The sequence below is a fragment of the Humulus lupulus genome, chromosome 8 (assembly GCF_963169125.1).
Source record: "Humulus lupulus chromosome 8, drHumLupu1.1, whole genome shotgun sequence".
Taxonomy (NCBI): Eukaryota; Viridiplantae; Streptophyta; class Magnoliopsida; order Rosales; family Cannabaceae; genus Humulus; species Humulus lupulus.
Genome location: NC_084800.1, coordinates 56,690,833 through 56,714,757, shown reverse-complemented (window position 1 = coordinate 56,714,757; position 23,925 = coordinate 56,690,833). Strand labels below are relative to the sequence as shown.

The 23,925-nt window shown below is 36.3% G+C and overlaps 1 protein-coding gene and 1 non-coding gene across 2 annotated transcripts; one reads left to right on the top strand and one right to left on the bottom strand.

The window, feature by feature from the left end:
- Positions 1-531: 531 nt before the first annotated feature.
- LOC133797349 (uncharacterized) lies at positions 532-3,221 on the bottom strand. The gene is made up of 3 exons (XM_062235227.1): positions 2,706-3,221; positions 1,687-2,285; positions 532-893 (listed from the first exon to the last, which is right to left on the bottom strand). The coding sequence occupies exons 2-3, from the start codon at positions 2,165-2,167 to the stop codon at positions 868-870; spliced, it is 507 nt and encodes a 168-aa protein (XP_062091211.1). The 5' UTR covers positions 2,168-2,285; positions 2,706-3,221; the 3' UTR covers positions 532-867.
- A 19,718-nt stretch (positions 3,222-22,939) lies between these two features.
- On the top strand, positions 22,940-23,012 carry TRNAA-UGC (transfer RNA alanine (anticodon UGC)). Its single transcript has one exon. It is a non-coding gene; the product is annotated as a tRNA-Ala (tRNA).
- The last annotated feature ends 913 nt before the right edge of the window (positions 23,013-23,925 follow it).

Genomic DNA, 23,925 nt, shown 5'->3' with positions numbered 1-23,925 from the left:
GGCACAATCTAATTACTTTGTAATTAAAGTTGGTCATACTTCGATACAAATCAGATTTTTAGACTGTATAACTTGCTTGTATGGGAGGTCGGTTTACATGGTAAGTCATTGCAAGCATTTATAGGTCTGTTTTTCACCAAATGCTCATGCAATTTTTATAGTAGTGATAAATAATACATATAGCTTATATTATATACAGGTCTTTAGTGTAATCTTTGTAGCATGTGCAAAAGTGGATACGATAGAGACAATTTGTTATATATATATATATATATTCTAGACAAATAATGATAAAATGTGGATTAAGATATTTTAATTTAGAGAGAGAAGTTAAATTAAGACAGCTCATGCATATGATTTGATCGGAAAAGAAGGAATAAGAATATATAAATTTATGTGGCACATGAACATGCACACCAGATAGAATCAGAACTAAATCTGAAACTAAAATCTTTTTGTTTAATATTTTTTAGGGACAGAAGATTTTTTATATGAGCATCAATTAATAAGAAAAGAATAGGGCAAAGAATATGTATGTTTCATATTACAATTTCCATCAGACACTCAAACATGAGACATAGGTTACACCCCTTTAGATCAAATAATAGACAGGTGATCATCATCAAAACGCATGTCGTCACCACTCAACTCTACTCATCAAACTTTGCAAGTTGCATGTAGTCCTAATGTGTATATATATTATATTCCTCATGCACACATTATTATTATGTAGAGGAACACAACAAAAATGAAAGATGGAAATTATATTTGCATTTGCATACATTGTAAACCATGTGTTACACCAGAAAATCAGCCCCAAAAACCTGGATGATTATCGCTACAAGGATCGGAATATCACAACAATATTTACTCTCCAATGAATGAGCTTCCAGCTGTGTAAAATCCAAATCACAAATTACAATGCAATAAGTGATCATCATTTATAAATAGAGAATTGTTAAGTGGCATTAATAGTGCCCAACACTATAAGAAGGTGACGTACCACTATTGATGCAATCCAATATCGGGTACCATACATTTGAATTTAATAAATATTATAGGATATCGCTAACCAACCATAGAGTAACACCTCATATGGGATTGAGAATCTTAAAATAGCAACACTCTTATAAATATGTATCATTTTTCTCTTGAGTAATTATTATGTTTTGGAAATTGGCACTTAATTATAATTAATTTGCGTAGATATTTATATACTCATTATTCAATAATATGACACAATTATCAACTAATTAAACAACTTTAAATACTGTGGTGCAAAATTTCTATGTAAATTCTAAGGGTTCATAGTGCTACTCTTTTTTCTCCCCATTGAATCTAGCCAAGGAAAAATATAACATAAAATTAAAAATAACTGTTCAAATAAGCAATACTAGATCAGGGTCCAAAAAATTGTAGCTAAACAGGGTTGAATATGTGATTAGTTTGACTAATTAATATATATTTGTATGGGGAGTTTCTTAGGAAGTAGCCTCTCTAAGTGGAGCAATATAGGAATGTAAAAAAATTATAAACCAAATTTTTTTATATGAATTTTTTTATATAATAGTTTACAATATATATATATATAATATTATAACGTCTATAATATATAAAGTGATATTAAAAAAAATTAAATTATAATTTCCCCGCAAACCAAAATAAATAAGTTTTAGTCGGGTGTACCTGAGGAGGTATTGTCGGGACAAGACTTGTGATGATTTTCCATGCACTTAAGGAGATACTTAAAGGTCTCAATCTCACAAGGAATAGTGAGACCACCGCAATGGTCGAACCCAAACTCCTCCTCAGCCTTTTCCAACAACACTTTGAACAAAGAATGACTAAGATAACTGGTGGGAATTATGAACCTCCGAAGCTCCGGCCCCACATATACCGCTAAGTACCCTTTCGGCACATCCGGCGGTGGCTCCGGGCTTTGACAGCTCTCCTCGTCGGAATCGCAGCACATCACCTCCGTCAGCCTCTTTTTGATCGCCGGAGATATTCCTCCGGCATTGGAATTTTCTTCGACGTCGGGTTCGGGTTCTTCGTTTGGTTTTGAATTTTGGACGTTAAGTGTCACCGATTGCCATTTCTGGAGGATTTCCTTGAGCCGAACGATCTGTCGTATGCCGGTCAACTTGGTGCTCCCATTGTCGTCCATGGATTAAAAAAGAGAACAAAAGGATATGAACGACGTCGTTTGGGGTCACGGGAAAATCCCAGAAAAACAGAGATCAGAGAAAGCGTCGTAGAAAAATGTCTCTTCAGATCTTCTTCCACTGCCATAAAATACCCGAAAAAATAAATTCAAAATTTCGTTTTTCGAACCACAACACTTCCATTCTGAAATTTAATGTTGTTCATATAAATAAGATTGGAAAGAGGGGATCATAAATTTGACAAATCTCATCAACTTTTCAGGGATCACGAGTTTCAAAATCATTGACAAAAAAAAAACCAAGATCTGAAAACTATAAAATTTGATTCCTTCTACGACAGATATAACCTGCAATCATGTATGTGATTTTCTTCGCTCCCAAACACCCATCAGATCTAGATATGCATGTGTATATATATAAATCTTAAAATTCCAAGTTTTCGAATACAGTACCATGCGTATCCTAATAATTAACATGAAAAATAATCGAGAATTTAAGCAAATAAAAATTGATTTCATGCTTAGTGGTATGAAATAGTACCTGGAGAAGAAGGAAGACATCAGCTGCGAACCCGAAGAAGAAAGACCATGGGAGCTACGGAAGAAGCTCTCCAAAATGAACAAGGAAAGAAAGAAACTCTACCAGTTACTCTGTTTTCTTTGTTTTTTTTTAGAAATAATGTAATGGCTAATTATGAGTATATCTAAAAATACATCTCCTAACAAAAGTGAATTTTGGAAAATAAGGTAAGTTTTCTTTGTTTCTTCTTGTGAGGATTATGTTGTAATAATTTTCGGAGAAATTTTTTCTCTTTATCACTCGCGGTGACCGTCGCTTTAGTTGGATGACTCTTTTCTCGGGTTTTCTGTCTAGCCAAACAATAACCCAACTGTTTCTTTTTTAACTTCCAAGAGCCAACTAAAAAAAGAGAGAGAGATAATCGAAGATGCAAATTAAATATAATAAATCAATAAGTTTGAATAATGAAATGAGTCGTTATATAGCTTGAACTTGAAGGAGAAAGATCTTTACAGAGAATAGAAAGAGCTTTAATTTTAAAAAACAGGTTTAGTTTTACTTTAGTAGGTGTCCGTCATTTCAATATTATTTCCTTATAATTAATTTTTATTTTCATTTAGTGTTAGCGGAAAAGAAAGCTTTGCTTTTAATAAAAGAAAGAAAATAAAAAGCTTTTTCAAGTTGGACTTTAGAAATTCATAAAAAAAAAAAAAAAAGTTGGACTTTAGAACCCACGTGCCCCGGAGGAATCTTAGTACGAGTAGGTCCGGTAAACACTTAAATCGTATCATTAATTTGGTTTAATTTACTTATCAATATATTATAGAGTAACAAGAATAATCGTTTAATTTACTTATTATTCTCTCTATTCCTTGTCCAATTAATCCGTCACCTAATAGATTGATATGGGGATGTATTCGGTTAAGAGTGGGTATTGGAAGGCTGTTCGAAATTTGGGGTATGGAGAAGCTTCTTCTTCCATGGGTCAGTTGCCTTGGGGGAAGTTTCTGTGGTGTCTTTGCGTACCGTCAAAGGTAAAAATCTTCATTTTGAATGGAGTATTGTTATTTGGTACCTTAAGTTATCCAATGACATTTTATGATTAGTTAGCGATGTCTTATAATATTTCACTACTACAAAAAAGGGCAATTGTGTCAGTCAAACGCGTCAATCAACGCAGTTGACTGACGCTGTTGACCAAGAATTAGCATTTGTGGCAGTTAGACACTGTCACAAATGAGGGCCTAATTGCGTCATAACGTACACTGACGCTGTTTAATGAAACCGTTTGTGTCAGTGGGGCACTGACGCAAACAGGCTGTTAACGGCGTCAGTGGCCCACTGACGCAACTGAGTCTCCCATAATAAAACCCTCATCATCCCAGCCGAGCCCCATTTCACTCATACCATAATTTCAGACCGTTTTCCTCCCAAACCAGCGGCGCCCAACCAAGGTTCTTCCCATTTAGGTACGTTTTCAGCCATTTTTTTTTCAATTTTAATGTTAAAATAATGATTTATATATGTTTGTGAAACTTATATATAGTTTTTTTTGGATTTTTTTGTATAAATTTTGTTTTTTGAAGATATAATTTGAAAACCCATAATCTTCATTGGATTTTTGGGGTTTTCTACATCAAGAACTCACATTGCACAATTACCACAAGTAAGTGTAATTTTATTAATTTTTATGATTTAAATATAATTTTTGTGAATTTTTTTTATTTATAAATTGACTATATTTTGGATTTTTAATTTTTAGATAGTTTTATTAACTTTTTTAAAAAAAAATTTAATTAAATTTCGAATTTACTATGTAAATGAGTATATATATAGATTAATGTATATATTTTGTATAAGTTTCATTTTATTAAATGTTTAGTTTGATTATTATTAGTAAATTTTTGTTTATATTTTGTTAACTTTTTAAAATTATTTTTAAATTTTGGGTTTAATTTGTTAAATAGTTATATATTAAAATTGTTTGTTTTTTTAAGTTATATTTTATTATTGATTTAGTTAGGATATTTATAGTCGATTTTTATTTATGTGAGTTGTTAACTTTTTTTTAAAAAAAAAATTATTTCGGGTTTAAGTAAACAAATGTGTATATATAACAAATTATTTGTTTTCTTTAAGCATTTTATTGTTTATTTAGTTACAATATAGCTTTATGATATTTTTCTTTATATTTTGTTAACTTTTTTATTATTTTTTTGTATATTGCTATATTTGAGTAGGTATTTTGTTGACAACTTTGTTGGTGAGATCAAGCTTTGGAGGATTTTATATTAGAGGTAATATTTTAAACCTTAATGTATAATTAATATATTGAATTTAGTAGCATGTACGAATTATAAAATAGTGGAGATAGGATCTGGGACTGTGTGATGCGGTGATATAAGGCTGTAATTGTGCATGTTTGATTGATTACTTGATTTGTTGTATTTATGTGATGAATATATGTTTATTTAAATTTTGGGAAATATGATAGAAATAGAGGAAATGTTGTCCAATTTTTTTTTTAAGATTTAGTAATTTGGGAATTATGCATGTTTGATTGATTAATTGGTTTGTTGTGTTTATGTGATGAAATATGTTTATTTAAATTTTGGGAAATATGATAGAAATAGGGGAAATGCTAGTCAATTTTTTTTAGGATTTAGTAATTTTAGAATTATGCATGTTTGATTGATTAGTTGAATATTTTTGTGTATACCATGTGCTGTATAAATGCACATTTTAAATTTGGGAAATGTGATAGAAATAGGGGAAATGCTGCCCAATTTTTTTTGGACATATTGTTTCCTTTATTTACTTTTCAATTAAGTAATCCACGAACTTAATTGTTAATGTTTGTTGCTTTGTTTGTTTTTTTTTGTTGTTGTGTGAAGTTTGACAATGGATAGAGATTGGATGTCAGCGGATAAGTTATCTATGAAATATAGGAATGGAGTTGAGTTTTTCTTGGAATTTTATGCAAGAAATACTCAATCTCCTAATAGTATTCCTTGTCCATGTGTTAAGTGTGGTAACGTTGTGAGGATGCCAATTTTTAAAATAAAAGACCACTTATTTAGGAATGGAATAGACAAAAGTTATAAAGTATGGTTTTTGCACGGTGAAAGAATGAAAGGAGCTGATGAGGGACCATCTAAGAATAATAAGTATTTTGATGTTGATTACGAAGTTGATGATGTTGCAGAGATGATTAATGATGCACAATATGAATCACATGTGGATCCAATTAAATTTCAGTCAATCTTAGAAGATGCTGAGAAACCCATTTTCCCTAATTGTATAAGGTTCACTAAATTATCAGCACTGCTTAGGTTGTATAACTTAAAAGCCAAACATGGGTGGAGTGATAAGGGAATGACAGAGTTGTTAACATTTTTAGGAAAATTATTACCCGAAGGTAATGAAGTGCCGTCTTCATTTTATGAAGCGAAGAAGACATTGCGTTCGTTAGGCATGCAATATGAAAAAATACATGCTTGTCCTAATGATTGCATCTTATATCGAAAGAGATTTGTTGATGCAATTGCATGTCCGACATGTGGCGAGTCTAGATGGCAAAAGAAAAAAATTCAGATGCAGTTATAAAAGGTGTCCCTGCAAAGGTTTTATGGTATCTTCCACCGATACCTCGTTTGGTTAGGTTGTACCGAAATGATGATCATGCTAAAAATTTAATTTGGCATGCTAAAGATAGAGTAAAGGATGGCAAGCTAAGACATCCAGCTGACTCGCCAGCTTGGAAAACAGTAGATGTTAAATGGCCGGAATTTGGGAATGAACCGAGGAATATTCGTTTGGGTCTTTCTGCTGACGGAATTAATCTACACAATTCCCTTAGTAGTAAATATAGTTGTTGGCCTGTAATGATAGTCATCTATAATCTACCACCATGGTTGTGTATGAAGAGGAAGTTTACCATGTTGGCCTTGTTGATATCTGGTCCTAAACAACTTGGAAATGATATTGATGTATACCTAGCTCCTTTAATTGATGATTTGAGCACATTGTGGTATGAGGGGGTTAATGCTTACGATGCTTATAAGAAAGAAAATTTTAATCTTAAAGCAGTGTTGTTGTGGACTATTAATGATTTTCCAGCCTTAGGTAATATTTATAGATTTAGTGTGAAATGGTACAAGGCATGTCCCTTTTGTGAAGAAGGGACTCATTCTGAATATTTAAAACATTCTAGAAATATTTGTTATATGGGACACCGAAAGTTCTTATCCGAAAAACATAAATTTCGAAGTTTGACTGATGCCTTTAATGGTAAACCTGAATTTGGAAAGGCTCCACCACCTTTACTTGGAGGACAATTGTTAACAAAGTTGAACAAAGTCCAATGCAAGTTCGGAAAACCTAGAAATTTTACAAATAAGAGAAAAAATGTTAGACGTGAAAAAACAAAGGAGGTTGTAGATGGTGCGACAGGTTGTTGGAAGAAGAAATCTATTTTTTTTGAGCTTGAGTATTGGGAGCATTTGGTTTTGCGGCACAACTTGGATTTAATGCACATTGAGAAAAACGTGTCAGATAGCTTAATTAGTACATTGCTGAATATTCCTGGTCGGAGTAAGGATGGAATCAAAGCTCGGTTGGATTTAAAAGTAATGGGTATGCGCAGTAAGTTACAACCAGAGGTTGGTGAGAGACGAACCTATTTACCACCTGCATGTTATACCCTGTCTAAAGAAGAAAAACGAAGTGTATGTCATTCTTTGTCGAATGTGAAAGTATCGGAAGGTTATTCTTCAAATATTTCTTCTCTGGTAGATATGAAAAATTTGAATTTAGTTGTGTTGACTGCGTTTTTAGCCAACGACGTGAGAACGTCAAATACGACAAGCCTTCAAGAGAAATCAAAACGACAACAGACGGTATAAACAAGAAAAGTAAAGAACACAGGAGATTTTTATAGTGGTTCAGCCCCGATTGTCGGTAATAGCCTAATCCACTTAGAGTTGTGATTTATAAATCTATACGCAAGATCAGATGGACTATGCCAACTGAGTTTCTTCAGTATAAATTGTGAAAATACAAGAATTCTCTCTAATTTCAGCACTTTCTCTCTCTAGAATAGACAGACCCAATTTTATCTCTCTAGAAAGAATAATCAGAAGGAACCCCCCTCTCATCCCATAAGCTCTCTATTTATAGAGATGGGATCCTTAACTGATATCCCCTTATCATAGGGATATTTTATTATATTTATTACATTTATATTACAAATAAACATTCAAAATTCAAAATGTAACAAACTCCCCATTTGTGGGAAGAATGAGAGATTCCCGCGCATGTTGTTGAAGTTGTGTCTGACTTAGTCTCCTCTAGCTAGTTGGTCCACCACCTACTCACTACCCATGCAAGTGCTGGTTGAACATGCATGGTGGTAGGATATGCATGTTGGTAGGTCGAACGTGCAAGGTGGTAGGATATGCATGGTGGTAGGTTGAACGTGCATGGTGGTAGGAGATGCACTTCTCTCCTCTAACATGCACTCTCCTCTAGCATGTCATGTTCTCCCTTGAACCAATCTCCTTGGCTTCTCCTCGGACCAAGGTGGTCCGAGGCAACCTCCTTGGCACCTCACCTTGAACAACATTGGGGCAACCTCACCTTGGACAATATTGAGGCAACCTCACCTTGGACAATATTGAGGCAAACTCACCTTGGACAATATTGAGGCAACCTCCTTGGACAACATTGAGGCAACCTTCTTTAGCATCTCCCAAACATGTCCGATCGAACATTGTATAGACTTTCCTTATGAAAGTCTAAGTCTCCATTCTCTTGCATGAGACTCCTCCTCCTTAGCTATTTACCTTGGACACGTTCGAGCCAACACTTAGAAAACCTTGGGAGGCTTGCCTCCTACACACCCTTGGGGTCTCCTAGGACCACACCCTCCTTGGGGTCTCCTAGGACCACACCCTCCTTGGAGTCTCCTAGATGCATTCTCCTTAGCCTCCTAGGATGCATTCTCCAATTTTTGGGTATAACAAGTTAGAATGAAGTCTCATGACCATCATACACTACTTGAACATCTTCTACCGGTAGCTATCCGCTCTGTGTTGCCCAAAAAAGTTCGATATGCAATTACCAAACTATGTTTTTTCTTTAAATCTATTTGTTGTAAAGTGGTAGATGTGTCGAAGTTGGACAATCTTCAAACAAATATTGTGATAACTATGTGTGAGTTGGAGCAGTATTTCCCACCTTCATTTTTTGACATAATGGTTCATTTAATAGTTCATTTGGTGAGAGAAGTAAAATTGTGTGGACCAGTATACTTGAGATGGATGTACCCATTTGAACGGTATATGAAGGTTTTAAAAGGTTATGTTAGAAATAGAAGTAGACCTGAGGGTTGCATAGTTGAATCCTACATCGTTGAAGAAGCAATGGAGTTCTGCTCAGAATACTTATCAGGTGTTGCGAGCATTGGACTATGTTTTTCTAAAATTGAGTTTGAAATAAGTAAAGGTGGTAGAGGTGGTGTTGTTTCTGAAGTAAATAAATCTGATCAAGATGAAGCACATCGCCTAGTCTTACAAAATATTGATGATGTTCAACCATACATCGAGTAAGTTCTTATACATATGCATGATCAATCTTATTTTTCTCTTTCATTATATTGACAATGATATAAATGATATTTCTTGAAGAGGACATTTCAATTGGATCAAGACTACTTATCCTAATAAGTCTCGGAATAAAAAATGGGTACAAGATGAACATTATCGAAATTTCAGCACTTGGTTCGAGAATGAGGTAAAATACTTGTGTTGTTCTTGTTTGAGTGTTATTGTATTTTAGCTTGTTAGAATTTAATATACTTTGTTTTATTTTATTGTATTCTAGGTTCTAATTAACACCACAAACAAAGTGTCTGAAACACTAAAATGGATAGCACGAGGTCCTTCAATGAGCGTAATTAAGTATCAATGCTATTATATTCACGGTATTCAATTCAACACCGTAGAACGTGATAACATTAGAAAGACACAAAATAGTGGTGTTACTATTATCGCCAAGACTTTTCAAATATCTAGTTTCAAAGATAAAAATCCCATAAATTGTGATATGACATTTTATGGGGTGATCAAAGAAATTTGGGAACTAGATTATGTGACTATTCGAATTCCAGTCTTCTTGTGTGATTGGGTGAAAAGTGATAATGGGGTCAAAACAGACGACTTAGGATTCACACTGGTGGACTTAAATCGAATAGGACATAAATCTGACCGCTTTATAATGGCATCACAAGCCAAGCAAGTATTTTATGTGAGTGATCCAATAGATGCTCGATGGTCAGTTGTCCTAACAAGTCAACCGAAAGATTATCTAATCAAAGAGTCTGGGAGCGATGACATTATACTTGAACAAGAAACGTTTACCATTGATTCACCGCCTATTGATGTCACCATTGACAATGATGATGACTATATACGTGAGAATGGTGAAGGGTTGTGGGTAGAAAATTAAAGGTATATATATATTAATTTTATGATTTTGTTTTTATGTATTTTGTGAAGTTTATACCAGATAATATTTGTGTTTACTAAATTGCAGGTACATTGATTATGGATCCATCATATGATGAAGATGGCGATCCGTTTGTTGATGATCATGGTAATGGTCTAGAGGGGATTAATCCTACCGCACCAACAAATACACAAGAAAAGAAATATAGGGGTAAATCAAACTGTAGTGACGTATTCAAAGCAAGAAGTGAGGGTCGCAATTATGAGGTCGAGTACAATCGTTTTGGTCGAGCAATGGGAAAAGGGGGGATCAAGATGAACAGCACCATCGGTCTTATATCACGCACAATCCTTCCTTTAGATATCGACAATTGGAAACAAATGTCAAAGGATAAAAAAGAGACTTTATGGGGTCAAATACAGGTAACCTATAATATTGACTATTAAATTTATCATAACGAATTAATATATTGAAAAAAGTTTAATATTTTTGGGTTTGTTTGTGCAGGAAACGTTCAAACTTCCAAATTCTTCAAAAACAGACGTCCTCAAAGAAGCAGGAAAAACATTGAGAAATTGGAAAACAAGACTAACAAAAGATCTTATATATGTATATAAGAATGTAGCTCCTGAGCTTCTTGCCAAGCCGCCATCAGAGTACATCGAGTATTACAAACCAGAAGATTGGAAGAATTTTGTTGCAAAAAGACTAACCCCAGACTGGGAAGAGATGAGAAAACAAAAACAAAATGCTCGGGCTCAGAACAAGTATCCACATCACTCAGGCCGTGGTGGTTATGCACTGGTAGAACAAAAAATGGAAGAGGAATTGGGTCATGAGTTGACCGAATATGACAGAGCTGAGATGTGGACACGGGCACGGATGAACAAGAATCAAGAAGTTATTGATGAAGAAGCTCGAGATGTGGTCAATAAGATTGTAAGTGTTCTTCGATTTTTTAAAATAATTGTAATGATTAATCTGTGTGTTAAATTCTAATCGATTTATTTACTATGTATATAGGCGGAATACAGACAAAAAGTAGTAGAAGGCGAGTTGGTGGAGGAAGGTTCAAACGATATACTAACAATGGCATTAGGCACTCCAGAGCATGGGGGACGTGTTAGGGGGTCGGTGCACATGTCGCTCCCCGTCAATTTTTTCATGTCCCACCACCAAAAAGATTCAATCACAAACAAAAAGGTGTGGAAGATGCTCGTTATAAAGACCTTGAAGAGAAATGGCGTCAATCTGAAGAAAGGGCACGTCAACAGGAGGAAAAGTTAAACCAGTTGATGGCGCATATTGCATCTCAACAGAGTGGTGCATTTGGATCATCAAATGCATCTGGTTCGGGTGTAGGAGGAGCCTCAAACACACCACACGCACCATATGCCCCTCCACCACCGACACAGGCACAACAGGCTCCGCCACCACCGACATGGACATCATATGCTCACCGACCACCTTCACAGCTACCACTTGCTCCTCCACCACCGACGCAGGCACCATGTGCTCCCCCACCACCACAGTCAAATTTTCCTGAGGAGGTAATAGTTTCTTATTAATTCATTATTGCATATATTTGATACAGTAAAAATAAACTAGTTTATCGAAAAGTCTAACAGATTAATTGTAAGTTGTGTCTTGGTTCGACACAAAATATAGTTGCAGAGGGGAAACTTGTAAGTACCTGTTGCACAGAAATACAAAGCGTTCAACTGCCTCCTGGAAATTATCGTGTCAGAGTTGAGGTAGCCATTCAAGAGAACGCTAGTTTACCATATCCGCTTACAATGGAAGGTTATACATTGGTTGGACAAGCAGTCGGGTATGATGTTGGATGGCCACAACATTGGGTTCTTACTAATCAACAAACGAAAGAGCCACTTGCGCCCTCTACTCAACAACCAAGACAATAAAAAAAAAAGAATAGAGGCATTGACACAGGAGCCTACAGAAGTGCCTTTCTCAAAAATATTGAGGTGTTTGGTGAAGTTTATTGATAAATGGCAAGCTAACCGCGTGGTAGAGATTCCAATTGTTGAAAGGGTATTTGGATTCGAAACTATCGCTCTATTAGGGAAAGATGATATCCTCCACTTGTGCAACTATGAGATGATTGGACAGACCGAGCTAGCATTATATATGAGGTACAATGGTGTTTATAATCTTAGTTTATTTAGTTTAACTTGAAATTTAATAGTTTATTAACTTTTTTAATTATATGTAGATTCCTCGATGATTTGGTGCAAACGAAGGGATTGAACCACATGTACACTTTCATGCATCCCGCTTTAGTGTCCACTAATGCAGGAACCAATGAAATACGTGCTAAAAATCTATTTGATAGGTTTCTACAGATGGAGCTAGAGACACAGTTTCTAATTTGTCCTTGGAACAACAAGTAAGTCAACTTAATTTTATATTCATATATTTTGTTTATTGATAAATATCTTACACAAGGTTTTTTATTGCAGCTTTCATTGGATGTTAGTATTAATTCAGCCCCACAGTCATTCGGTAGCTTTTTTGGATCCTGTAAACTCACATTTCCGTCCGGAAATCAAGGAAATAATTATCATGTAAGTTTTTCTTTTTACTTAGTTAGTTTATGATTTTATTTCAAACTCATATATGGGTAAATATTAATATTATGTGCAGGGCATTGGATCAATATGATACACACCGAAGACTAAAAGAGTCAATCAATCTAAAAGTTTGTGTTCCTAAGGTAAGTAAATTATATTACTTATCGTATTCAACTTTTTGACATATTTCTATTATAATAACTTACTAAATATAATTCTTAACTTTGGATAACTATGTTGTAATAGTGTCGAAACCAGATTGGGCCAACCGAGTGTGGCTTTTACGTTATGAAATTTGCTAGAGACTTGATTTCACAGCCTAGATTGAAGGCCTACTTGAAAAATGAGGTATTGTTTTGCTTTTTAATTTTCATTTAAACTACCGTTCATGATTTTATTTGGATGATTATTTGTAACTTATTATTTTAAATATTTTCTAATTAGTTTACGAATACGAGTCCATATTCGGCTGACGAAATCAACGAGATACGGGATGAGTGGACTGAATCAATTATGGCGTATCTCAATTAGCAAATGAGCAAGTGGGTGAGGAAATTTTAGTTTAAGTAGGTTTGACACTTAGAAATTTAGAACACAAGAGTACATATATTAACTTTGATATTTGAATTACTTTTATAGTTTTGATCACAAATGTTAACTCTAGATAAATGTTTATAAAAACTTATATTGTTGTTTCTCTGTTCATACTGCTGTTTTTCTGTTTCTACTGCTGTTTTTTCTGTTTCTGCTGCTGATTATTTTTATCAAAACAGGCCAGGGAAATTGGCAGAAACATTTGAAACTTCCCTGGTTAATACTTTATGTGACAGTGCCCAACTGACGCAAAAAATACTCGTTTTTTACATTTGTGGCAGTGCCCCACTGACGCAAACCAGAGTGTCATTTACGTCAGTGGGGCACTGCCACAAATGCCAGTTTGTGGCAGTGCCCCACTGACGCAAATGACACTCTGGTTTGCGTCATGGGCAATTGCGTCACATATTACACTGACGCAAAAACTCAACTGTGGCAGTGCTAAACTGACGCAAATGGCCTTTTTTGTTGTAGTGTTTGTTAAATTCAATTATGTAGCACCTGATATTAAATTAGACCAATATCGGTATGAAATAGTACCAATGGTGCCCCTTACTAATTCTCCATCCTAAACTACTTAATCTTACTAGACATGGTGTTAGGATTAGTTAGATTTCTGTTATTTTTTACTATAAGTTAGTTATTTGCACAGCTCACTCTAACTAGTTTGTACAACTAATTCCTAACAATACTTTGTATATATACCTTGTACTCTATTTATTATCTATTGAGAATTAGATCTTTCACATCACAATTTAGTATCGTTTACATGGTTTCAGAGCCTAACTAATTCTCTCCCAGTTTCATTTTTTTTTCTTCTCTTTCCAAATCGTTTCCGCCCACTCTGATTGATTATTTGCTTCAATCTCTCTCATCGTTTTCCTCAAAGTGTTTCTGTCTCTGCTCATCAATGGTGTAACGCCTCAAACTCCAGGGACCGTTACGGTGTGCCTTATAAACAGTGCTAAACTCACTAATCGAGTTATTTGGCCAAATCGTGTATCTAAGTATGATTAGCGGTTTAGGGATTGAAAATTTTGGTTAAGATGTAACGTTTCATTAGAACGTTTACTGTATACATTGGGATCCCAAAAATATAATCTGAAGGTCTATTACAAGAAAATATTTACAACCAGCCGATCTAAGCTGCAAAACAGGGTTAAACCCTAGTTCCTCTTCAAACCTCGGCCGTGGTGGTCGAGCAGCTGCATATGTACACATCGTCACCTCAGCTCTCCAACTCAAGGATGGTCCAGCTTTCTTTTGCCTTTACCTGCACCACATAGCACCCGCGAGCAGAAGCCCAGCAAGAAAACTTAATATGCTCATGAACACTAATAACATGTCATCAAATCATAAGGCACACGCCTAGCAGATATAGCTCTAGTCAAGCAGGCAAATGAATTCACGTATTGTTGAGTATAACACATCAACCAATGATCATAATAATCATTCAGGGATTTTAGCCCTAAATAGAAGAGGGACAGTTGTAATAGTCACTAAGGTGGGTTTATTCCCAATAGCTATGTGAACGATAGGGTCATCGGGGCTTTATAGATAAGTGAGTATTTCACTAGCTTAAACAGGATAGGTGCATGATGACTAGTCACCAACATAACCTTCCTCATGACCATAGAGTCATAACCATGGAACTCTGTTCCCTAGCCATGTGACAAGCAGTCACCTAGGCCTTAGGCCCTGGCTCTAGTAACTGGTCTTAGACTAGGCAAGCGCTTATAAGATTCATCGACCTTAGGGTCGGTCCAGCGTTAATGCTCCTAGAGTCATTCAACGCTGATATCGATTAGATCTAATCTTCATTCGGCCCTGCGTTCAGGACGCTTATGCCGTTTCTGACTCTTAGGTCAGTATCCCTGACTAGTCAGTACCATATACAAGTAAGCAATGCCATCAAACATATATCATATGTCAAATATCCAAATATAGGGCATTCAACATGCTTACTCAATAATTGCTAGCACAATTAAGATCATGCATAAACACAGAGGCTCAAGCTCTGACCAATCTCATACTCAATATTCATAGCATGCCCTAATCACATGTTTCTCGTGCATTACATGCATCACATTTAGACATCTAACATGCATCAAGAATAACCATGCATGTCACATATACACAGGGTGCAATTTTCTTACCTCGGGTTCGAGCAAGAATTAGTAAAAGAACGACCCTTGAGAATGATCAATCATTGGATCCTTTAGCGGTCACCTAGTCATAACCAAATATGGAATCCCATCAATAAAATAAATCATAAAAAGGTTTATAATCTAAAACCTCACTCCCGGGATCCATCCCGCACTCTCGGGACTCTCAATCTACCTAAACGGGGTAAAGGAACCAACCCCCGAGCCTTAAAAGTCACCCCGAACCCTAAAATAGGCTTGCTGGAAAATTCACTAGCGCTGGGATGTTGCCTAGTGGCGCTGGGGCGCTTCCCCAAAGTCAGAGAAGCCCCAAAACCTGCCCTGCCTAGCGCTGGGGCGCCATCGGCAGACCAGAAACTTTTCTAGTCTTCTCCCCTACGATTTCCCTTGAAAACCAAACCTCCAAACCAATCTCAAACATCATCAAAACATCAAATTCAACCCCCAAACCTGATCTACATCACACCCTCATCAAAACCCAAGCAACCAAACTCAAGAACTTCCATTAATTCCCAACTAACACATCAAAATCCTCAACTGAAAACTTATTAGAAAAACAGGGTATAACAAGATTTTCATGGCTGGATTTCTTACCTCAAGCTTGGTGTAGATCTCCTTCAATGAATGAACCAAGGTCCTAAGCCCTCAAGCCTTGCTCTCCTAGCTTGGAGCCTCAAATTGGCTCTCAAAAATTGAAAGGAAGAAGAAGGAGAAATGGTGTATGGGTGAGGGAGAGAGATGAGGATGATGATGCTCTGTTTTCTTACATTTTCTACAGCATTAAGGATTGATATATATCCTTAGGGTGAAAAGACCTAAACCTATATGCCCCTGGGCTTATATTCTTTCTTTAACAGCCCTCAAGGGCAAAACCGTCATTTCCCACCTATCTCGTTAATTATAATTAAGACCCTCCAATTCCCGCTATTCTCAATATTCTCAAATATCAATAATTCATATCCTGTTACCCTTTAATTCCCAGCAACTTTCTAATCACCAAATTACCTCGAGACTCACTCCGAGCCCCGAACTTAATCCCGTTATGACTAGACTAAAAACTTGCATTCCATGATCGTCTCATGCCGAATGGCTCGAACCAATCCACATATAATGTGGTATTATTTATAATTCACCCACATGCATGAAAATACACAATCACGCCCTCAACGAGCCAAATTACCAAAATGCCCTTATAATAAAATGTAGACTCATATGCATGTATTTACCATCATATAATAATATAATTCACATAAACATGCATATAATCATTAAATATCATAATAAATCAAGTATGGCCCTCCCGACCTCCTAATCAATGTCCTAAACCTTATTAGGAAATTTGGGACATTACAAATGGCGAATCCAACTGGATCCTCAGCTCCGTCGTTCTCTCTGGTGGTTTTCTCACACAATCTCTCTGTCAAGCTTGATCTCCAAAACTTTCTCCTTTGGCGTCCTCAAGTCTACGCTGCTATTCGTGGTCATGCTCTCCATGATGACTATATTGATCCAGACCACCAACCACCTGAAAAGTTTCTCACTAAAGTGGATTGATCTGCGAAGAAGATCAACCCTGAATTCATCAAGTGGGAGCAACAGGATCAACTGTTATATTCTTGGTTGCTATTGTCGATGACCAAGGGGATCCTCACTCATGTTGTCGATGGCAAGACTTCTGCCCAGGTGTGGACAATTCTTGATACATACTACACTTCTCAGACCACGGCTAAGGTAGATCAGTATCAAACTCAATTAAAAAATATCAAGAAAGGCTCTCTTGTTTTGAATGATTATCTCTTTCGTGCTAAAACTCTTGTTGAAAAAAACTTGAGTCCATTGGTCAATCTATAACACCTAAAGAACATATTAATGCCATCTTCAATGGCCAGATTATGATGTCTTTATCATTTCAATTTAATCTCGTTCACAAGCCTATACTGTTGCTGAGATAGAATCACTGCTTCTTGCTCAAGAAAATCGCTTGGAAAAACACAATCATGAACTGGATTCTTCCCCAGCCATGGCTAACCTCACTCAATCTCAAGCCTTCAAGAAGCGTACTGCTTATCCCAATCAACTCTCTAATACTCACTTTTCCAATCCTTTTGCTAATTCTGGTCGTAGCAACAATGCCAATAGTACAGGTCGTGGATATTGGAATCCTTATGCTACTGGTGGTAGGGGTCAATTCTCCAACAACTCTTCTCAGTCTCGAGGCTCTAATCATGGAGGATTTCCCAACACAGGTGCTCCTCGCCCAATTTTCCAGTTGTGTTCCAAGTAGGGTCACTTTGCCTCCAAATGTTATATACGATTCAACCCTGAATTTCCTGGTTATGGAGATGATTCAACCCTGAATTTCCTGGTTATGGAGCTGCTCTTGTTGACAAACAACAGTCACACATGTTTGTTATGGTGGCTACTGTTGATATGGTTCTTGACCCCTATTGGTACCCAGACTCTGGAACAACAAATCACTGCACTAGTGATGAATCAAATCTGACACAGAAACAAGAGTACACTGGTTCAGACAAGCTCCATGTAGGTGATGGTACTAGTTTAATGGTATCTAATGTTGGTAAAACTGTTTTTCAATCCCATTCATCTCCCAAATTCTTTATTCTCAATAATGTTCTTCATGTGCCTCATATCACCAAAAATCTCATTTCAGCCTCTCAATTTACTAAAGATAATAATGCATTCCTTAAATTCTATCGTGACTATTGTCTTGTCAAAGATCAGGTTTCCAAGGAGGTTTTGATGCAAGGTCATCTCAGTAATGGCCTCTATGCATTCCCCCATTCCTCAATGTATTTCTCTCAGCCTGTTTCCTCTTCTGCCTCAGCATCAACCTTGTCATGCTCAACAACAACATCTTATTCATCTGTGTACTCTCATCAGCCTGTTGTTTCATCATGTAATTCTGCTTTTGTTGTTTCACATTCAGATTTTAATTTGTGGCATAGCAGGCTTGGTCACCCTGCAGCAAAAACTATTAAGAATGTTCTATCTCTGTGTAATATTTCCATACCTAATAAAACTCATTCTGATTTTTGTAAAGCTTGTTGTCAAGGCAAAATGCATCAATTTCCTTTTCCCATCTCTAAAACTACATACACTTTTCCTCTTCAACTCATACACTCGGAACCTTGGGGTCCTACACCTCTCACTTCTTCTAATGGATATAAATACTACATTCACTTTATTGATGCATATTCTAGATAAACTTGGGTATATTTTCTTAAGAATAAATCTGAGGCCTTGCAAACATTTATCAACTTTAAAACTCAAGTAGAAAATGAATTCAACTGTAAAATAAAATCATTACAATCTGATTGGGGGGGTGAATTTCAAGATTTTTCTACATATTTGATTGAGCAGGGTATTAGTCATAGACTCTCATGCCCAACTACACACCAACAAATGGTATAGCCGAGAGACAACATCGACATTTAGTTGAATTTGCTTTAACCCTTCTTGCAAATGCATCTATGCCACTAACATATTGGGATGAGACGGTAAGAACCTCTGCTTTTCTCATTAATCGTCTACCCTCTGTTGTTCTTTCTGGTCTTAGTCATTTTCAGGTTTTATTCAACAAACTCCCTGACTATACTCAACTCAAAGTTTTTGGCTGCTCCTGTTTTCCCAATACTCGACCATACAACTCACATAAACTTGAATATAGATCAGTGGAATGCACCTTTCTTGGCTATAGCTTGAAGCACAAAGGATACAAGTGTCTCTCCTCCACTGGCCGTGTATATATCTCTAGAGATGTCATCTTCAATGAACATCTCTTTCCATTTGCCAAGGTCAGTAACTCACCCACTTCATCTTCTCTTTCCAGTAATTCTAAATTTCCTTCTAGTTCTACTCCAACAGTTAAAAAATCAGTTCTCTCCTCTCCTACTATTCCTCCATCCTCACCATCAGAGACAATGTCTCAGATATTGGAAATGCTTTCTGGAATTATCAAGCCTCAAGGTGTTTCTAGCCAAGTGTTCTAATTGATAGAAATGTTGTGTCTTTCAAGTGAGCTATAGGCTCCTATTTATAGAGTTTAGAGACACCCTTTGAATTTCAAATTCCACCAACCCCCATGATTGCTACCAATGTTTAATTAGATTAATATGGAATTAAAAATGAGATTTGGGAGTTATTTGGGTTTTTTGAGCCGTTCAACAAAGATTGAAAAAACTGAAAAAATGGTCAGTTTTGGCCTGTGGCCGCGGCCAGAGACATTAGTGGGCGCGGCCACTACTCTCTGTCCCATAGACCACGGCCACTGACCATTTTTAGCACTTAAAAATGTGATATTTTTCCAAACAGTTTCAAACCCTCCCAAATGATTTTGTAACTCCCAAAACACATTATTGGGGTTAAAATCATATCTCTAATAGTCATTTCACATATGGCTTTATGAAATTTATCTCAATATTGTGTAACACCAAATTTACACAATAAATGGTAATATTTGGAAGTTACAAATTTGTAACACCAAATATGTTAGATTATTTGGATATATCTCATATATCTAAATTGTAACTCTCTCTTATATGTAACAATATGTGCCACTCTTTGTCACACTTATTTAATCTAAAACATTATATTATAATATAATATTACATTATATTATAAAATAATATAACATTAGAAGACCTGAACTTTCTTTTGCTGGTAATAAAATCTCTCAGTTCATGCAGTCTCCTATGTTATCTTATTGGAAAGCTCTTCGCAAAATTCTAAGATACATCAAAGGCACATTGGACTATGGTCTCACTTTTCATCCCAGCTCTTCTCTTGATCTTGTTGGCTTCTGTGATGCTGACTGGGCGTCGGACCCGGATGATCGTCGATCAACCTCATGCTTCTGTGTATTTTTTGGGCAGAATCTGGTCTCTTGGTCATCTAAAAAGCAATATACTGTCTCTCGCTCAAGTACTGAGGCTGAGTACAGAAGTCTAGCTCATTTTACAGCTGAACTTTCTTGGCTCCTGTCATTGCTTTTTGAGTTACAGATTCCTTTGCCTTCGTCTCCAATTGTTTGGTGTGATAACCAAAGTACCATTCTCATGGCAGCCAATCCTGTGCAACATGCGAGGACCAAACATATCGAGCTTGACTTGTACTTCATGCGTGAAAAAGTCTCCAGCAAGCAACTCATTGTCAAGCATGTTCCCTCGGCAGACCAAATCGCAAATGTTCTAACCAAACCTTTGACAACATCTAGATTCAATCTCTTAAGGCACAAACTTAGAGTCTCTCTTCTTTCCCCTCAATGGCAGATGTTAGGATTAGTTAGATTTTTGTTATTTTTTTTTAGTAAGTTAGTTGTTAGTTATTTGTCCAGCTTACTCTAACTACTTTGTACAGCTAATTCTTAACAATAGTCTGTATTCAGTATCGTTTACAATGGGGTACTTATGAACAAAATTTGCCCCATGTGTACCGTTGCTTGTGAGACCACTTTTCATGCTCTGTGGCGATGTCAGAGGTTGGATTCTGTTAGAAGCTAGTGGTCTGACCATTGTTTTAGCAAGATGCCTGAGTTCTTGCTAGAATGCATGGAAACTTTCCCTAAACTGGAAATGAAGAATGTTGGATGTACAACCAAAGTCCCACATTGGCTAGAAATGGGAAAGATCTTGGGTATATAAAGTTGGACACCATCTCCATTGGAATGAGGCCTTTTGGGCAGGTGCCCAAAAACAAATCTGTGAGGGCTTAGGCCCAAAGCGGACAATATCATACCAATGGAGAAATAGATGGTGTCCGACGGTCCTTACAAGTGGTATCAGAGCCAGGTTCCCAAAATTAGCCATGTGAATGTATCCTCGGATTGCCAAAGAAGCTTGCTGCTAGAGCCATCAGAGGTTCAGATCTGATTCGAAGGGATTTCGAATCTAGCTGGTGAAGGGATTCATCTAGCTTACTCAAGGGGATCTTGAGTGTTGGAATCGAGCGATTCAGGTTTAGATCTGTAATCATCTGAGGGGAGGCAATGTGGTCCTTTGTTTGAGGGAGGATTGTTGGGTGTACAACCAAAGTCCCACATTGGCTAGAAATGAGAAGAATCTTGGGTATATAAAGTTGGACACCATCTCCATTGGAATGAGGCCTTTTGGGAAGGTGCCCAAAAACAAATCCGTGAGGGCTTAGGCCCAAAGCGGACAATATCATACCAATAGAGAAATAGATGGTGTCCGACGGTCCTTACAAAGAAGTTATTAGTTATTATTCTTTGGAGTGTTTGGTTTAGATGTAACAAATTTGTCCGTGACAAATATTTGATGGTAGATGAGTTTGTTACTAAATGGGCACTGGACTATTTGGAGCGCTACCAAGGAGCTCAGAGGGCAACTTTTAATCAAAGAGGAAGTAAAGGTGAGAATCACGCAGAACAATGCTGAAAACTTGATGCCACAAATGGCTCATCAAGTGGTCCCTCTGAATGTAGATGCAGTGGTGGATATTGAGAAATGAAAATCGGTATGAGTGCTGTCAACTACGATCAAAATGGCTGGTGCTTGGGGTCATCTTCGAACCCTCTTGTCTCAACAATGCCGACGCATATGGCTGAAGCATCAACAATGTTACAAGGAATGCTTCTTTGCCTAAGGTTGGGATACACTCATATCATTGCTAGGACTGATTGCCTCAGAGTTTTCCAAGCTCTTCAAGGAATGAATTCTGCATTATATGATTATCCATGATATCAATGTATTGAAAATGCAGTTTAACCCTATTTCTTTTATGCATTGTAATAATAGGCATAACCCAGTAGCTTATTCACTAGCAAATTGGTCATTACTTTAGAAACTCTTTGGTGGCCTGGGCTTCCTGTATGTTTATGGCCTTAATCTCTGCTTATCTTGTCGGTGCCTTGACGCTTTAGTCGTCTTGAATGAATCATATCTTCATCTTGAAAAAAAAAATTGGTTTGTTTTTATTTTATTAGAGAGTCACAAGAAACTTTCGGCTCAAATTTTTCTTTATCAAGGCTTCGGCTTTAGCTATTAATATAATATTAGTTTTATAATATAAACCAAATTATATATATTTATTATAAAAGGTGAGCCGCTTCGTTTCACGCTTTAATGAGATAATAATAAGAAAGTAACACTCGAACTTCCATGTAAATATAGAAGAAGATACCTACGGAGTGAAGGCTCTGATTGTATATAAGTATAAGAAATAGAAAGTTATTAAGATGGAGATGTTGAAAAAGATATATAGCCTCACACGTTTTAAAAAATAATAAGAATAATTACCCAACTATGATTATTAAAGATCATATCTAGATTTGCACATATATGAGAATCTTTTATATCTCTTCTCACCTTATTAAATAAATTTCATATAGTAAATAATTATAATACCGCTTCAAAATGTCGAAGGGGATGTAGCTCACATGGTAGAGCGCTCGCTTTGCATGCGAGAGGTACGGGGTTCGATACCCCGCATCTCCATTTTTTCACTTCATTGAATATTAATGTCGGATATGCATTCTTTCTAAAAGAAAAATTCCTCCGAAATAAGTTTTAAGATTTTGTATACTGCAACAACTAATCTATAAGAGACATAGGATAGAAATAGGTTAATTATTCAACAATTAATGAACTCGTTAATATTTTAAACATTATAAATATTATTTTCAATCAATTGTGAAGTCCATTATATATATATACTTTTTTTTTTTTTTTTTTTTTGAGAAAAAGGCCTCATTAAAACCTCAAGAGTAAACCCAATGGGATAAACCTCAAGAGGAAAAAGAGTGCCTATAAAATATATTGATCAAGTAATGTTATCCTGAATTACAACATTGATACACTCAGGGTATCCAGGCCACCAAACAAAATCATTAGAAAGAGATAAAGCAAACTTAGCCAAGAAGTGAGCAACACTATTGGCCATTCTAGGACAAAAATTAAATGAGATACTATGAAAAGAGTTACAATAAGCAAGAATATCCCTAATAATAAATCCTAGATAAGAATGTTCGATCTTGTGACTGTTAATAGCACGGACCACAATGGCACAATCAGATTCAATGACCACCGTATGATACCCAAGTCTTGAGCACAACAAAATACTGTGATAAACCGCCAAGGCTTCAGCAATAGTAGAGTCCAATAAATGATCCCACGACCACGTACTAGAGGCAAGGACCATGCCATGAAAGTCATGGAATACCGCCCCAGCTCCTGCCTTCTTCGCAACATGGTCAAGACCAGCATCACAATTAATTTTGACAACACCCTCCACAGGTTTCTCCCAACGATGCACTTTCGGAGTTTCCCTCAAGGACTCATTGGCGGGGAAAGAGCCACCATTGGCATTCAAGTGACGATCTAGAAATGCCAAGCTCCATTCAATAACCAT

Coding starts and splice junctions, on each gene's coding strand:
- LOC133797349 (XM_062235227.1), bottom strand. CDS start 2,167: ATGGACGACAATGGGAGCACCAAGTTGACCGGCATACGACAGATCGTT. Junction 894..1,686: donor TCCCGACAATACCTCCTCAG/GTACACCCGACT, acceptor GATTTTACACAG/CTGGAAGCTCATTCATTGGA.